Raw genomic sequence first — 18,562 nt, 5'->3', positions numbered from 1 at the left:
GGAGCAAGAGTGAAGGGGGAGGGTCAGAGGGAGAGAGAGAAGCAGGCTCCTCGCTGAGCAGGAAGCCTGACTGGGGGCTGGATCCGAGGACCCAGGGATTATGACCTGAGCCAAAGGCAGAGACTTAGCAGACTGATCCAACCACTGGCCCCCACCACTCAGGTTTTTTTTAATTCTCCATGCATATAACCACTTTGTGCCATGGGAAGCACTCATTTCCCACTACTCTCTTCTTTTTGGATTGTAACACTCCATAATAACAGAAGTTTAGACTTCCTCTGTGGCCCTCCACACCCCAGTCTATCTTCCCTTGGGTATTCCTTGGAACTCTGCATTTATCATGATACTTATCACTGTGTATTATAAATTGCCTATTTGCCTTTCAATATCTACCATCTATCTGTCCATGTAGTTTAACTTGAATCTCGAGCACCCATCCATTGAGATCATGAAATATTTTATCCTTTTTTTACTTGCTATTGTAAGAGTGGGTTAGCATAAGAACGGCCATCCTGAAAGCCGGGAAGCCGGCTTTTACTGAGCGTCCCTAACCGGCCAACCACTGTGTAGGTGACTTGAGATAAGAGAAACTAGCTAAAACCTAAAACACAACTTAATCATATACCACCAGGGTGCCACAGGGACCAGATGTTAATAAAAAACAAATAGTTAACTTGCAGAGATCACAATCCTGCAAGACAGGAGTCTCCCTTGGTTTACAAATGTCCTAGTGATTTACAACAAAGAAGCTGTCTTCTCAAGAGCCCAATTTCCAGGGACAAATGGCTCAGTTCCTTGAGGCCTGATGTCGCCCTCCCCACCATAAAACTGAAGGAGGCTGAGGTGGAGAGAAATGTAAATAAAGTTAAATTTCTTCTAAACCTAAATCTCACTTAACCGCCAGGGTGACACCGGGGTGGCAAAAAGTTAAACAAAGTTAAAACTCTCAAAGTGGGGCCCAAGATATGTATGTAGCTATGAAAAATTGCCTTGAAAATGCTATATAAACCCCTGGCTTTGAGTGCTCTGGGTCCTTGTTGAAACCCGCTCTGTGGGGCAGATACTTGGACCCCAGCTAGCTGGAAATAAACCTCCCTGTGTGACTTGCATTATCGAGAGTGTTCTCTAATTGAGGGGTGGTTGATTCCGTCCCCTAACACTATAACATGACTATTTCCCCATGCATTACTCCTTGAAAACATTTACTATTTTCGTATTCCATACATATTATTTAGCTTTCGCCTGCTGTTGAACACTTAGATTGCTTTCAACTTTACACTTCCACAAATCTTATAAATTTTTTGCATCCTTTATTTTCTTAGAATAGATCTGCAATAGTTGAATTACTGGGTCCTGAGGGGGAAATATAATCTAGTAGTTAATGACTTAGGTTCAATTTTTGTTTGACTTTGTTGCCTTCTAGCCACTTGACGATTAAGATGAATAACCCAAGCTTCAGTTTCTTTAGTATAAGATATTTACTTCATAATAATACGTAGCATAGTAGACGAATAGAACAAGTAATTTGAGAATATTACTGATTCTCAATAAATGCTATTATTTTGTACTTAGAGAAAATACTTGGAGGTATTCGTAAATTACCGATAAAATTTATCAATTTACACTTCCAACTCAGTGATGAGAAGAAATTGTAAGTTTGCGTTACAGAATGAACATGCAGTTGATTTCACAACACTGCCACCCATTTGAAGCACTCCATGGCATCTGCCCGGAAAACTATAAATACGTTTGCAATTGGGAAACAAAATGAAAACCGAGGAGACAATGGAGCGTATTTACATTAGCACCTCTTTGTGGGCGTTGTTTAAAAGCTTTCCTTCCTAGTCCAGGAGGCAGAGGCCCTGAGGAAGGGTAAAGAGGAGTTTCCTTCACCTCAAGGAAACCCCAGGCTATGTGCCTCTAAGGCTTTGGGCAGCCTTTCCGCGTAGAAACACAGGGCAAAGTGCAAACTGGAAGAAAAGGGAAAAACAGTGGGTCTCCTCGGTTAACAAATTCTGCGGCTCCAAAAGAGTGCATTTAGGAGAGTCTAAGCGGTGAAATTTTTACTACTTAATTCCTCCAACTGAGACGCCCTCCTGGACATTTCACCTCATTGGCTTCTTTCAGTAGTTCTCGCGCGCTCGGGTAAAGCTTCCTCGTCTCCCTGGCAACCCAAACCGCCACCAATTGCAGCCAAGCGTTGGCGGTCACGTGGCGTCTCCTCTTTCCCAGTGGAGACAACATGGCGGATACAACGAGCTGTACTTTCGACATTTGAATTACGCGACTTGCGGCTATTGCATTCCTGATTATGGCGTCTCCGGTTTCGTGTGGCTCGCGTCATAGCCCCGATGAGCTCCCTGGAGACCCGTCTTCACAAGAAGATGAGGATTGCGATTATGAAGATCGGGTCAGCTACTCGGGTTCATACTCCTCAGAGAGTAGCGATTATGAGTAAGAGTCTTGAAGAGGGGCAGTTAAATCCATCCTTTCAATCCAGAGAGTGTACACGTGGGCTGGGGGGACTGCCAGAATGTTGGCGTGGTTGGGATTGAGGAGAGTTCTATAATCAGTGGGATTTACTTGAGCCACGTTCCACTTCTGCGGTAATGTGAGCCGCAGTGACGTGCCATTCTTCGCTCGCGTGGGCTTTTTGTGATGGTCAGGTGAGGAGGTTTTCCTCTTTGTGGCGGGTTCTGTAGTATGTAAGGGTATACCTGTTAGGATGTTCCCAACATTTTTTGAGCTTGTCGCCCTGCCTTCTCTGCTGTTACGGTCTTTGTGATTTTAGTGGAAGGATACCCTACACGTTTTATAAATAAACGATTGAAATTATACAGATTTTTTTTTCTTGTTTTAAAAATGGGTAGGTATAGAAAGAAAAAATTCACCCTTCCTCCTCACCTTCAAGAACAACTTCTCAGCATTTGGGGGGTATTTCTGCTCTATTTTCCTATACATTTTCACGGTTTTCTTGTTTTCTACTTAGTATGATACGTAATTAAAAAAAAAAAAAAGATTGTTATTTATCTATTTTGTCAGAGAGAGCACAAGCAGGGGGAGCGGTAGACAGAGGAGGCAGGGGGAGAAGCAGACTTCCCTTGAGGAAGGAGCCTGATGTGGGACTGGATTCCAGGACCACTGGGTTCATGACCAAGAGTTGAGGGCAGATGCTTAACCTGCTGAGCCACCCAGGTATCCCAATAATGTGATTTTTAAAATATAGAATATCTAAGTGTTATTTTCCACTTTTTAATCCATAATAATATCGAAAAGGTTATTTTGATCCATAGGACCCAATGCTATTCCAATTTTGCAGGAATCTATTTCTTACTACCATGAATTAAGACCTTTTTTGAAAAGTAAATTAGTCCTAGTTTGAAAGCTATGGATAACAGTGAGAAGGTGTAGGTGCCAAACCCTGGACCAATCCCATAACAGACTCCCATGCATAGTCAGTTTTAGGATGACATTTTAAGTGTATTATTTAGGAATAATGATTGCAAGTATTTAATGTGTATTTAGGAGTAAAAATTACTTGGCAATTATTTCCACCTTTGGGTATGTAAAAAGGATTTACCATTATCTTTTTTAAAGATAAGGGTAAGGGAAAAACTAATGACTGCTTAATATACTCTAGAGGCTCAATAAAGACAGATTACATTCTTGAGGAGACTGTCAAGTATTTTGTGTAATCTTCTGTGGTCATTTAAAAAGTAGTTAAAAAATGATGGTTATCAAGTGAGGCACTGGATGAAGGATGGGTTACAGGAAAACTGATTTGGTCTTGCTGTGGAAGTCATGGATCTTGTGAGACTAGAGCTCCTGGTTTCTCTGCATCTTAGAAACACACTTTTAGCTTAGAGAGAATCTGTAATTCATCCATAGTCACACAACTGAGTGTTTCAGCATAGAAATTTAGGAGGCTTGATTGCAAATGGAATGAAGGCAAATGAACTAGCCCTGTTTCCTAGGAAATGAGCAATCTGATGACCCTGTGTTAGGAAAACTTGTTAACTCAAAACATTCTGTGATTCAAAATACATGTAAATATGGATTTTATATATAAATACATAAACATTTGTGTATATATATTGTGTGTATATATATATATGTATATATTTTTTAAAGGGCATTAAGTTTTCCTCATTAGTTATTCACTGGTTACTCCAGATGTTCCAGTGTCTTTATCCTCCTAATAATAAAAGTACAGTAAATCGGGGCGCCCGAGTGGCTCAGTAGTTTAAAGCCTCTGCCTTCGGCTCAGGTCATGATTCCAGGGTCTTGGGATCGAGCCCCACATCGGGCTTTCTGCTCAGCAGGGAGCCTGCTTCCCCTTCTCTCTCTGTCTCTCTTCCTACCTCTCTGCCTACTCGTGATCTCTGTCAAAAAAAAAAAAAAAAAAAAAAACTTTAAAAAGTACAGTAAACCTCTGTTGCAAAATGTTCAGGTGATCTATATTTTCAAGTCCTGTCAAGATTCAGATTTAATGTTTATCGCTTCTTCATGTGTAGGACATGAGAATTGATTTGCTGATCTGACCAGGTAGGTTTCTGGTCTGTTCTTATTTACTTCTCTAACCTGCAGAGTCACCACTGTAGAAGTAGTCTTCCCAGTTTGGACATTATTTTCTTTTTATTTTTTTTTTTAAGATTTTATTTATTGATTTAAAGGGGGCATGTGAGTGGGGTTAGGGAGGGGCAGAGGGAGAGGGAAAATTTCAAGCACACTCTGCCCTCCGAGTGGAACTTGACATGGAATCTCACAACCCTGAGATCATGACCTGAGTCAAAAGCAGCCGTGGGACACTTAACCAGCTGAGCCACCCAGGCAGGCACCTCTGGACCAGATCACTTCTTTTTTTTTTTTTTTTTTTAATATTTTATTTATTTATTAATAAATGAGAGAGAGAGCGATCACAAATAGGCAGAGGGGGAGGGGGAAGCAGGCTCCCTGCCGAGCAGAGAGCCCAACTCGGGGCCCGATCCCAGGACCTGGGACCATGACCCGAGCCAAAGGCAGAGGCTTAACCCACTGAGCCACCCAGATGCCCCAGACCAGATCACTTCTTAATCAAATACACAGGGACATGTGAACATGTGAACCTAATTTTTCTCATCAAAGCTAAGAGATAGGCATTGTCCATGTTGTTGCCCATATGTAGTTCATTCATTTTTAACTTCTGAATAGGATTCCACTATATGACAATACCACAGGTTATTCTTTTCTTGGGTTTTAACATAAGGATGTTTTACTTGAAGAATCAAAATATTTTGAAGTCGTGATGCCATATACCGTATTAACATCCCATTTAGGATAATTCCCTTTTTCTTCTGCTCTGATTCCTGACTTCTTTTTCCTTTTAATTTAATTTCTCTTTTATCAAATTACATATATTAGAAATTCAAACAGTGGGGCGCCTGGGTGGCTCAGTGGGTTAAGCCGCTGCCTTCGGCTCAGGTCATGATCTCAGGGTCCTGGGATCGAGTCCCACATCGGGCTCTCTGCTCAGCAGGGAGCCTGCTTCCTTCTCTCTCTCTCTGCCTGCCTCTCTGCCTACTTGTGATCTCTGTCTGTCAAATAAATAAATAAAATCTTAAAAAAAAAAAAAAAGAAAAGAAATTCAAACAGTGTATGTCTAAGTTTTTTATGAGAATGGCAATTCTTTGCTACCCTTTCTGCTTCCAACTCAGCATGTTTGAAGATATTTCATTATCTTCCCTGTTTCTCCCCTGGTGTTGCCCATCTTACCTACTGACATCACTCTCTCCTTGCTCATGTCTTCAGATCTAGTAAGTCTGCAGTCTTGTTGACTTCCTTTTTTGATATCCACCCATCCTCTCCCCACCCCACCCCAGAGGCACTGCCTGACTTAAAGCGCTGGCCTCTCCCATGTAAGAGTGGAGTAGCCTTCTAACTGATCTGGATGCCTCTTCTTTCATCTCCAGCCTTTTTTCTATACAGCTGCCAGAATATGCTTTCTAGAACACAGTTCTGAATCAATTTTCTCTTAGAGAACTGACTACAAAAAATATATTGTGGCAGTTTGGATCAAAAATAGAATTAAACACATACTTGAAGCTAAATAAAATGAAGCAAATATGCATATGCTTAACTAGGTCATCCCCGTGATCCTGAAGAGAAGGCTGAGATTTAAGGAACAGCTAATATGTCAGGCTTGGTCACTGATGGTTGTATTGCAAAGAATTTAGCCACTTCACTTACAGTGGAATTTCTTGTTGCCTGAGTGTAGTCATCCTGTGCAAGGTAATGAATATTCGATTAAGGGTAAGGGTCAGAAAACCTGTGTTCTCTGCCACTAACCATATGGCCCTACATGGGTCACATGACTTCTATAAGGATCAGTTTTCACTTGTTAAAATGGGAATGAGAATATTTACTTAACTTTGAATTTTGTTGACTGTGAGAAGGTTTGTTAAATCCTAGGAAAGGGAAGTTTGTGAACTGTTGATGGTAAGGAATTGACAAGAGGCAAAGAGGAGTTGATGGTAGAGGTGACATTTTTGATTTGAAAGAAGGTTAATCCAAGCTGTGTTTTATTTCCTCCTATTTCCCCCAGCTTTATGGAGTATAATTGTCAACTAAAAATTGTATGTATTTAGGGACGCCTGGGTGGCTCAGTTGGTTAAGCAGCTGCCTTCGGCTCAGGTCATGATCCCAGCGTCCTGGGATCGAGTCCCACATCAGGCTCCTTGCTCGGCAGGGAGCCTGCTTCTCCCTCTGCCTCTGCCTGTCATTCTGTCTGCCTGTGCTCGAACTCTCTCCCTCTCTCTCTCTCTGATAAATAAATAAAATCTTTTTAAAAAATTGTATGTATTTAAGGTGTACAATGTAGTGATTTGATAGAGAGGATTCTATCAAATAGAGGATTCTCTAAGAGGAATGCGGATGCCCTTTACAAGTGTATTTTGCTTGCATAAAAGTGTTAACATTTTAATTTCTTCAAATTTTCCCTGGTCTTGAGGGGTTCAGAATCAGAAGAATTCTTGGTTATAAATTATCATTTTATGAGATGATTCTTATAATAAGTTTTCTCATCTTTGTCAGAGGTTTCACAACTTCTTCCATATATTCAGGAGGGAGAACACTTCATATTTTAAGGGACAGAGTGGTTAAAGAGAAAACTGTAGGCTGAATGTGCAAGCATTTCTATGAAATCTTTGTGTAGATGGCCAAATAAAGACACGCTTTTCTTTTTTCTTAATTCAAAATTATTTTCTCCAAAAAATTTGAAATATGCACAAAAGAAGAAAGAAAGCCCTTATATACTTCTCACCAAAGATGTGGTTTTTCTTTACATGAAAATTATCTTCCTGGTATTGAATGAGAAGCTTTGCGGGCCTTCATTTATTCTGACTTTTATTTTAAAATTTGAAGTAATAAGATAATTGTGTTAGGGCAGTGAAACTACTCTGTGTAATAATATAATGGTGGATGATGCATGTCATTATGCATTTACCTAAGCCTATAAAATGTACACCACCAAGAGTGAACTGTAATGTAAACTATGGATTTGGGGTGGTTATAATATATGACTATAGGTTTGTCCATTGTAACAAATGTATCATTCAGGTGAGAGATATAGATAATGGAAGAGGTTATGCATGTGAGAGGAAGGAGTATGTTGGAAATCTCTGTACCTTCAGCTCAACTTTTCTTTGAACCTAAAATTGTTCCAAAAAAAAGAAAAAGGTAGTAAATAATTTTTCTATAGTACTCAAAAGCTCAGTGGCCGCCAAAATAAATTCCAGATTATTAGGGGTTTCAGATCTGTCCCTAGCCTCTCTGATCTCATCTTTGATGATCTTCCTTCTTTTTTTTTTTTTAAGGTTTTATTTATTTATTTGACACAGAGAGAGAGAGATCACAAGTAGGCCAAGAGGCAAGCAGAGAGAGAGAGGGAGGAAGCAGGCCCACCGCAGAGCAGAGAGCCTGATGTGGGGCTTGATCCCAGGACCCTGGGATCATGACCTGAGCTGAAGGCAGAGGCTTAACCCACTGAGCCACCCAGGCGCCCCATGATCTTCCTTCTTTAAAGCCTTTTTTGTTCCCACTTGTCTTACCTCGGACTGTTATTTAAAAAATAATATAGGGTGCCTGGGTGGCTAGGTCAATTAAGCATCTGACTCTTGATTTCTGCTCAGGTCATGATCTCAGGGTCATAGGATCAAGCCCCACATCAGGCTCTGCACTAGGCAAGGAGCATGGTTAAGATTCTCTCTCTCTCTCGGGGCACCTGGGTGGCTCAGTGGGTTAAAGCCTCTGCCTTTGGCTCAGGTCATGGTCCCAGAGTCCTGGGATCAAGCCCCGCATTGGGCTCTCTGCTTGGCAAGGAGCCTGCTTCCCTCTCTCTGCCTGCCTCTCTACCTACATGTGATCTTTGTCTGTCAAATAAATAAATAAAATCTTAAGAAAAGAAAAAAGAAAAAAAAGATTCTCTCTCTCCCTCTCCACCCCCACCCCTAAATTAAATGTAAGAAAATAGCATAGACTGAGTATCTTATAAACAACAGAGATTTTTTTCTCACAATTCTGAAGGCTGGTTGTTCAAGATCACTGTACCAGCATGGTCAGGTTCTGTTGACACCCCTCCCCCAAGTTGTGGATTGCTGACTTCTCTTTGTATCCTCACATGGCAAAAAGCAGAGAGAACAAGCAAGCTTTTTCATAACCCTTATGAGGATGCTAATCCCATTCACCACGGCTCCATCCTCATGGCCTCATCTAATCCTAATTGCTTCCCAAAGGTCCCACCTCCTAATAGCATCACACTGAGTGATAGGGTTTCAACATATGCATTTTGGGGAGACACATTCAGTTCTTAACATTACTACTTGGAAATATACACTCATGCTCATACCTCTTGTGTACTTTCACACCTACACTTGTATGTCCTTTGTTCTCTCTGAAACATCCTTTCTTGCTATCTTATCAAAATCATTTAATGTCCCACTTATGTGCTACCTTCTCCTATAGACTTTTTTGATACTTCTTACACTTAATTTCCCTAAACTTGGCTCTCCTGTAGCAGTTTTGGTTCTTCACTTTTGGGCCTTGCATTTTAGCTAGGTGATGAACCATCTATCCATCTTACATCTTTAAAAGCACAAAAATGCCCTATCACAAAATGTTTTGCTGGTCTTTGATTTCAGTTTTGCCAGGGTCAGATCTTACGCTCAACTCAGTGATTTGTAAGCATGCTCCATTTAACTGAAGGGTGTGGATGTAGGGAATGTGGTCCTGGGAATGGGGTCATTATTAGCTTAGTTCCAATGGAGATGTGTTCCTGATGTAAAAATTTATTTCATGCTGAGAGTACACAGTAGTTTACTGGCTGATCCGTTCCTTTTCTCTAACATGTTTCACATTTTTCCAGTGGTAACTCTGGCTGGGCTAGAAAGACCACCAGCCCATCCCAGGTTCCCCACCCCTCAAGCTGCCATAACATCTAGCACAGATTTTAACTATTAAAACTATGGCTTTCTTCTAGAAAACAATCGGAAGACTTCAAGGATAAAAATTAGATATTGCTGGTAGAGCACAGAAAAACGTTAGATCAGCGCTGAACAAACATCAGATAGACTCGATATTAGTTGTTATGTTTTTATTGTGTGTGGGTTTTCTCTGTCCCTAGAATTGTCCTGCTGTACATATTAGGACCATGTAACTATGTGTTTTGGCCACTTTGGTACTTTTGCCCACTAACAAGGAAAACAAAGTATACTGTAACAGGTTTGGAGTAGTAGCAAAAGCCTGTTTTCCTTAAGGAAATGAACCAGTAGCTCTGGCTATTCATAACTTTTCTTGTGGTAGCCAAGAAAATCCTAATACCATTTCAGTTGATAAAAAATTTTGACAGTGTAAATAATGACCTAAGGGATTCAATAATTTAGAAGAAAAAAATAGTATCAGTGTAGAATTCTTTTTTTTAAGATTTTATTAGGGGCTCCTGGGTGGCTCAGTCATTAAGGATCCTGGGATCAAGCCCTGCCTCAGGCTCCCTGCTCAGCGGGAAGCCTGCTTCTCTCTCCCCCTCTGCTTCTATTCCCTCTCTTGTGGTGTTTCTGTCAAATAAATAAATACAAATCTTTTAAAAAATTTATTCATTTATTTATTAGAGAGAGAGAGCGCTCACAAGCAGGAGAGTGGGAGAGGGAGAAGCAGGCTCCCCACTGAGCACGGGTTCCCATACAGGGTCAATCCCAGGACCCTGGATCATGACCTGAGCCTAAGCAGATGTTTAACCGACTGAACCATCCAGGCACCCTTCAACATAGGATTCTTGAATATGAATTGAGAAATTTATTAGCATTATCTGAAGTTCATTTTCTTTAATATAGTTATGTTACTCTATATGTAAGTGAACTTGGTTATTTGTAAATTAGCAAATCTTTCTTTTGGGAAGAAGGACTCTGCTCATGTTTACTACATCAGAGCCTTGAAAACCACTTAAAGTGTCCTCAAACTTTGCAAGCAGACAATGAATATACAATTATTTCTGTTCAGAGAAAGTGGAATAAACAAAATAATCTCATTGCAAGACATTTACACAATGACAAGTTTGCAATTTGTACCATAGGATCTCAGAAAAGAGATTAAAGAACACTTATAAAAATGTGAATTAAATCTGCTTGAGTTGATTTCCTTTTTAAAAACAAACATTTTCTTGTGGAATAAGTTTAGATCTTACAGAGGAATTGCAAACATAGTACAGAATGTTCCTGTATGTCCTTCACCCAATTTCCCCTGATGTTAACATCTTACACAACTACGATATATTTGCCAGAACTAAGAAATTAGTACATTAGTACATTAGTACAGTACTTTTAAATAACTCTAGACTTTATTTGAATTTTACCATTATCTACTTATGTCCTTTTTCTTTTCTAGGATCTAATCCAGGGTATCATAATGCATTTAGTCATTAAGTCTCCCTAGTTTCCTGTGGTCTGTGACAGTTTTTTAGTTGTTTCTTGTTTTTCATAACCTGGATCACTTGGTTAAGGTAAAGTCTGCAAGGTTTCTTCACTGTGAAGTCACTATTTATCTCTTTCCGTATTCTGTTGTTTGGGAGCACATCACTGAGTCCAGTTCACATTAAAGGGGAGGAAGGGTTAAGCTCCATCTCTTGGAGTAGGACATATCAACATACAATATTTATTTAATTTTGTTATTAATAATAGTTGCACTGAAAGGTTGTTTTTTTCTTAATTGTTGTCTTTAATACACCCTCTTCTAGTAGAACTAGTTTGAGAATACAGTCTTTACAACTTTCTCAAACTTTCTAACACATTAATCAGTTATGCTCTTATTGCTTATCTAAACAGGAATTAATCATCTGGAGTAGGAGTTAGGAATCTTCCAGGAATAATGAACTATGGGAGCAATACAGGCTGCATCTGTTTCACTTCTTATGCCAGTAGTACTTAGCCTGGAACCTAGCAAATAGAGGTCATTAAAGACATCTTCGTTTATTGCCAGGGGTTGGAAGAATACAGAAGTATGAGTGCTATATCCAATAAAGTTAGAAGTTACTCTACATTTTTAACTCTTTTGGGCAAGAGTAAAGGAACTGACATTTGACACTTATACCATGTCTAGCAGATTTTTTAATTTACTATTGATAACAGCCATGTGAAGTAGCTATAACCTATTTTCTAGAAGAGAAAAACTAAAGCTTAGAAAAGTAAAAATGTCAATAGAACAGAATTTGAACCCAAGTCTTTGTGACTTCTCAGTTCATTTTTTTTAACTATATATGTTTCCTTCTTTCATGAGTCTTATACATTCATTTCTCTGTCTTTATTCCTGTTCCTCTTATCTCCCTTTTAATTTCTTCTTCCTCTTAAAGTGAAGCATCTTTTAAATTTAGAGGTGATGAAAATGGATCTTATTCATTGCTAGTGGAAATGTGAATTGTTGTAGTCTTTGGGTAAAAATGTATATGTACGAGGCACCTGGGTGGCTCAGTGGGTTAAGCCTCTGCCTTGGGCTCAGGTCATTGGGTTCTCTGCTCAGCAGGGAGCCTGCTTCCCCGCCCCCCACAGCCTGCTTGTGATCTCTCTGTCAAATAAAAAAAAATGTATATGTGCATACATACATATAAGGATGGTTACTGTATCATTGTCCATAAGGGTAAAACAAATACTGAACACAAAGATAGATTTTTAAGGAGGCGAATGACCAAATGTGCTACATCCTTGATAGGAACCATTAATGCAGCCATTGGGATTTCTAAATTGTGATAAATGACAAAGGTTTGTGTATATATACGTATGTAGGTACACTTTTGAAAGATGATTCCACATTATATATAATAGAATATGTAATAATTCTAGTTTTTCAAAAACAATGACAGCATAATCCTATATATGATTTTAGGATTTTAAGAACATGAATATTTAACATTTATGTCAGTGAAAAGTAGGAGGGGAAGACAACATGTATTATAGTTCTGTTTCCATTTATATAAAATGAGCCTGTGCATGTGCTTGCATAAAAGGATGCGTGAAGGTCGCCTGGGTGGCTCAGTGGGTTAAGCCGCTGCCTTCGGCTCAGGTCATGATCTCAGGGTCCTGGGATCGAGGCCCGCGTCGGGCTCTCTGCTCAGCGGGGAGCCTGCTTCCTCCTCTCTCTGCCTGCTTGTGATCTCTGTCTGTCAAATAAATAAATAAAAATCTTTAAAAATTAAAAAAAAAAAAAAAGGATGCGTGAAAGTATAGTCACCAACCAGGAATCTAGTCGACAGTAATTCCTTCTCTGTCATCATCTCATGTAATCAGTCTCAAAGTCCAGTGATTTTCAAGCATTTCTTAAATGTTTTTCTTACTTTCCATGTTTTCTGCCATTGCTTTAGATACCATCTTTGCCTGGTAGCTAAACATCCCATAGCCAGACTCTTGACTTGAATCTTGCCTCCCTCAAATCCTTCTTCCAATTTCTTGTTAAAGTAGATCTATCCAGAGATATCTGACACATAAAAATTTCTATCAATACTCTTCATTACTGGGGCGCCTGGGTGGCTCAGTCGTTAAGGGTCTGCCTTTGGCTTGGGTTGTGATCCCAGGGTCCTGGGATCAAGCCTCAAATCAGGCTCCCTGCTCAGTGGGGAGCCTGCTTCTCCCTCTCCCACTTCCCTGCTTGTGTTCCCTCTCTCGCTCTCTTTGTCAAATAAATAGATAAGTCTTTAAAATTCTTCATTACTTATACCATCAAATCCAAACCTCTTGCCAAAAGGCCTTGTAAAATTAGGACTTGAGTACTTTTCCTTTATGCCCCACTTTTGGTGACCATAGACTATCTTTGTTTTGTTTTATTTACAATTTTATTAAAATTCCAGTTTATTAAAGTACAATAATATTAGTTTCAGGAAAATAATTTCGTGATTCATTACTTACATACCACACCCAGTGCACATCACAACAAATGCCCTCCTTAATGCCCATCACCTATTTAGCCCCTCCCCACCCACTCCACCCCCAACATGTCTGTCTGTTCTCTGTAATTAAGAGTCTGTTTTTGGGGCACCAGGGTGGCTCAGTTGGTTAAACGTCTCCCTTCAGCTCAGGTCATGATCTCGGGGTCCTGGGATCAAGCCCCACATTGGGCTCCCTGCTCAGCGGGGAGCCTGCTTCTCCTTCTGCTCCCCCCTCTTGTGCTCTCTTTCTGTGTCAAGTAAATAAATAAAATTTTAAAAAAGAGTCCGTTTTATGGTTTGCCTCTCTTTCTCCCCCCAACATTCATCTGTTTGTTTCTTAAATCACACCTACGAATGAAATCACATGGCATTTGTCTTCCTCTGACTGACTTACTTCCCTTAGCACAATACTCTCCAGCTCCATCCACATCATTGTAAATGGCAAGATTTCATTCTTTTTTATGGCTGAATAATATTCGTGTGTGTGTGTGTGACCTCTTTATCCATTCATCAGTTGATGAATACTTGGCTGCTTCCATATTTTGGCTATAATTGATAATGCTGCTGTAAACATCAGGGTGCATGTATCCCTTCGAATCAGTGTTTTTGTATCCTTTATACCTAAAGGATATACCTGCAATTGGATTATATGGTAGTTCTATTTTTTTTTTTTAAGATTTTATTTATTTATTTGACAGAGCGATCACAAGTAGGCAGAGAGGCAGGCACAGAGAGAGAGGGAGGAAGCAGGCTCCCCGCTGAGCAGAGGGCCCAATTTGGGGCTTGATCCCAGGACCCTGGGATCATGACCTGAGCCGAAGGCAGAGGCTTTAAACGACTGAGCCACCCAGGCGCCCCAGTAGTTTTATTTTTAAATTTTTGAGGGACCTCCATACTTTTTCTATAGTGGCTACCCCAGTTTGCATTCCTACCAGCAGTATAAGAGGGTTCTCCTTTCTCCACATCACCAACATCTGTTGTTTCCTGTGTTAATTTTAGCCACTCTGACAGTTGTGAGGTGGTATCTCATGTGGTTTGGATTTGTATTTCTCTGATGATGAGGGATGTTGAGTGATGTTGAGCATCTTTTTATATGTCTGTTGGCCATCTGTATGTCTTATTTGGGAAAATGTCTGGTCTTGTCTTCTGCCCATTTCTCAACTGGATTATTAGTTTTTGGGTGTTGAATTTGATAAGTTCTTTAAGATTTTGGGTACTAATCCTTTATTAGATGTGTCATTTAAAAATATATTCTCCCGGGGCGCCTGGGTGGCTCAGTGGGTTAAAGCCTCTGCCTTCAGCTCGGGTCATGATCTTAGGGTCCTGGGATCGAGCCCCTTATCGGGCTCTCTGCTCAGCGGGGAGCCTGCTTACTCCTGTCTCTCTGCCTGCCTCTATGCCTACTTATGACATGTCTGTCAAATAAATAAATAAAATCTTTAAAAATATATATATGTATATTTTTTCTCCCATTCTGAAGGTTGTCTTTTAGCTTTATTGATGGTTTTCTTTGCTGTAAAGAAGCTTTTTATTTTGACCTTGTCCCAATAGTTCATTTTTGCTTTTATTTCCCTTGCCTCAGAAGACCTATCTAGAAAAAAATATCTACAGCCAACGTCAGAGAAGTTACTGCCTGTATTCTAGGATTTTTAAGATTTCAGATCTGATTTAGGTCTTTCATCCGTTAGGTCTTTCATCCATTTTGAATTTATTTTTAAGTGTGGTGTAAGAAAGTGGTTTAGTTTCTTTCTTCTGCTCATAGCTGTCCAGTTTTCCCATCACCATTTGTTGAAGAGACTGTCTTTTTTCCATTGGATATTCTTTCCTGCTTTGTTGAAGATAAGTTGACCTTATAGTTGTGAGTCCATTTCTGGGTTTTCTGCTCTTTCCATTGATCTGTGTGTCTATTTTTCCACCAGTACCATACTGTCTGGATCACTGTCGCTTTGTAATATAACTCAAAGTCTGGAATTGTGATGTCACCAGCTTTGCCTTTCTTTTTCAAGATTGCTCTGGCTATTTGGGGGTCTTTTGTGGTTTCATACAATTTTAGGATTGATTGTTCTAGCTCTGTGAAAAATGCTGGTATTATTTTGATTGGGATTGCATTAAATGTGTAGATTGCTTTGGGTAGCATGGACATTTTAACAATATCTGTTTTTCCATCCATGAGCATGGAATGTTTTTCCATTTCATTGTGTCATCTTTAATTTCTTTCATCATTGTTTATTGGTTTTCAGAGTATAGATCTTTTACCTCTGTGGTTAGGTTTATTCCTAATTATCTTTGGTTTTTGGTATAATTGTAAATGGGATCAATTCCTTAATTTCTTCTGCTGCTGCTTCATTATTGGTGTAGAAAATTCAACAGATTTCTGTAGGTTGATCTTTGTATCCTGTAACCTTACTGAATTTGTATATCAGTTGTAGCAATATTTTGGTGGAGTCTTCAGGGTTTTCTACATAGAGTAATATGTTGTCTGCAAATGGTGTTAAGTTTCACTTCTTCTTTGCCAATTGCCTTTTATTTCTTTTTATGTCTGATTGCTGAGGCTAGGACATCCATACTGTGTTAAATAACAGTGGTGGGAGTAGACTCCCCTGTCTTGTTCCTGACCTTAGAAGAAAAACTCTGTTTTCCTCCTAAAGGATAATATTAGCTGTGGGTTTTTCATATATGGCCTGTATGATGTTGAGGTTTGTTCTTTCTTTAGTTGTCCACATAGGCCAGATGGTTTTAGTTGTCCACATCGGCATAGAGACAGTCCCTCAAGGCCTCTGCTTATGCTGTTGTTTCGGCTTGGAATTGTCTTTTCTTCTTCCCCTTAAGCCCCCCATATCCCATCACCAACCACTTACTCTCTTAAAACTTACTTCTGTGTATCCTCTACCAGAAATTTCCCTGCCCTCGCTCTCAATCCCAGGCTAAACTAGGGGACCTCTTTTGCATACAGTGTGTATTGTTGTGAATTGTTTCTCACTTTCTCTTCCCCATTAGACAAGGGAAGGTACAATTCTAGTACCTTCCAAGGACCTGGCACTGTTCATTTGCTCCATGATTGAATATCCTGTGTCCTCCTCTTACCTGCAGAGATCTTCCGTCATAGCCAAAAGATGTTTTCTCTTTCAAATTTTAGAGATTAAGATGAAACATCTTCATGTTTAGCATAGGAGAAAAAGTATTTCTTTTTTTTTTTTTTAAAGATTTTATTTATTTATTTGACAGACAAGAGATCACAAGTAGACAGAGCAGCAGGCAGAGAGAGAGGAGTAAGCAGTGGGGCTCGATCCCAGGACCCTGAGATCATGACCTGAGCCGAAGGCAGAGGCTTTAACCCACTGAGCCACCCAGGTGCCCCAGAAAAAGTATTTCTTTGGGGTCACATTTCTAATACAAATAAAGAGATTATAAAGCAAATAGTTTCATTCATTGTTTAAATTGATACTTATCTTTGTAAGTAGTTGTGTATAATCATGATATATACATTGTAACATTTTAAACTATGATACATAGTTATCTAAATTTTTTATGATTGGAGGCAGTTACTTAGATTCTTCAGAGTAGAATTACAGAGTTGTTTTTTTTTTTTTAAAGATTTTATTTATTTATTTGACAGAGAGAAATCACAAGTAGACGGAGAGGCAGGCAGAGAGAGAGAGAGGGAAGCAGGCTCCCTGCTGAGCAGAGAGTCCGATGCGGGACTCGATCCCAGGACCCTGAGATCATGACCTGAGCCGAAGGCAGTGGCTTAACCCACTGAGCCACCCAGATGCCCCCAGAGTTATTAAATACTGATTTCTGTGGGTACAGATGAGTATGGTTGCAACATCTGATAAAGGGTTAATACCTGTTGCTTAATGGTTCTAAAATGATGCTCCACTTTGGGACCCAACAAGTGCCAAAGAAATACTAGTTTTGATATTTGGGGCTAGGTATGCCTTTTTTAACTATTAATATATTGTTGAAAATTATGTGTTAATTGCCAATGACAGATGAGATTGGTGGTTAATTTCAGAGTTGAGTAATAAAATGGTGCATTTTTTTTTTTACAATTAACTTTCACAGTTTTTGGAGAGACAGATGCCTTTTTTCTTTTTTTTTTTTTGAGAGGGCGAGAGAGAGAGAGAGAGAGAACGCGCGAGCGTTTGTGCTCGTGAGGTGGAGGGGATGGACAGAGGAGGGAGAGGGGCAGAGAGAATTTAAGCAGGCTCTAAGCCTGGTGCAGAGCCAGCACCAGCACAGAGCCCGACATGGGGCTGGATCTCATGACCCTGAGATCATGACCTGAGCCAAATTTATGCATCAGACGCTTAACTGACTGAGTCATCCAAGCACCCCTAGAGAGACAGTTGACTTTTAAGTTAAAAGAGCCAGAGTTGCTAATAAACACTGTAGAAAACAGAATTGTCTTCTATTTGATGGAATGATTAGAACACAAATTATACCCTTTTACATAAGAATACTGCAGTTGATGTTTCTGACTCTCTCAACATATTTTCTCCACTGTAACCAGTTTTGCTTTAAAAAAATAACAGTTTGAAAGGTACAGCATTCATAACATTAAATAGGGAGGGTAAGGGTAGAGTTTTTGATAGGTTTGTTACCTTAAGATGGGCATGTTTTTTTTAATGCTGTTTCAGTCCTTTTAATAGCAGAACTTTTATTTTTTTCAATGGCCTATTTCCCAGTTAAAAGTTTTTTTTAAAACAATCACATGATGAATTATGTAATATGCGGTTTATTTTTCTTACTATAATTATTCATAAAAAGGAGTTTTATGGAAATTATAAGTTATAGAAGCAATCATTATTAACTGTGATTATAAACTAGGGGTTTTAAATGAAGATTTTAGTTTATGGTAAGGTGAATGTTTCTCTTTTGAAAAGTTATTGTATAAAATCTTACTAATAATGGTAGGCTTTAGCTTTCATTTTAACGTGACAGCCATGCTGAATAGTTTTATGCAAATAGGTTGTTTGATGTCCAGTTTCCAAATGGCTTATGTCTGGATATAATTACACAATCAACTATTAATGTGAATTATTGTCCAGTGAAATTGTCTGAAGTCAGCAATAACCTTACAGGGGCTGAATTAAAATTTAAAAAAAAAAACCAAAACAGCTA

General features: G+C 39.4%; 1 protein-coding gene across 8 annotated transcripts in view; it reads left to right on the top strand.

Annotated features, from left to right (window-relative positions):
• Nucleotides 1–1,403: 1,403 nt before the first annotated feature.
• The window catches only part of INTU (inturned planar cell polarity protein), an 84,715-nt gene continuing 67,556 nt past the window's right edge, over nucleotides 1,404–18,562 (top strand). For 3 of the 8 annotated variants that reach the window (XM_082727565.1, XM_082727567.1, XM_082727564.1), the window contains exon 1: nucleotides 1,405–2,454. In XM_082727565.1, coding sequence (XP_082583691.1) covers nucleotides 2,312–2,454 — 143 coding nt within the window. In that variant the 5' untranslated portion in view covers nucleotides 1,405–2,311. Of the gene's footprint in view, nucleotides 2,667–18,562 lie in introns of all 8 variants that reach the window. The other 5 variants (XM_082727568.1, XM_082727566.1, XM_082727571.1 and 2 more) reach the window with 3 other exon arrangements.

This window comes from Mustela nivalis (assembly GCF_964662115.1).
Source record: "Mustela nivalis genome assembly, chromosome: 4".
Classification (NCBI taxonomy): Eukaryota; Metazoa; Chordata; class Mammalia; order Carnivora; family Mustelidae; genus Mustela; species Mustela nivalis.
The sequence above is the reverse complement of the archived record's forward strand: the minus strand, read 5'-3'. Positions and strand labels throughout refer to the sequence as shown.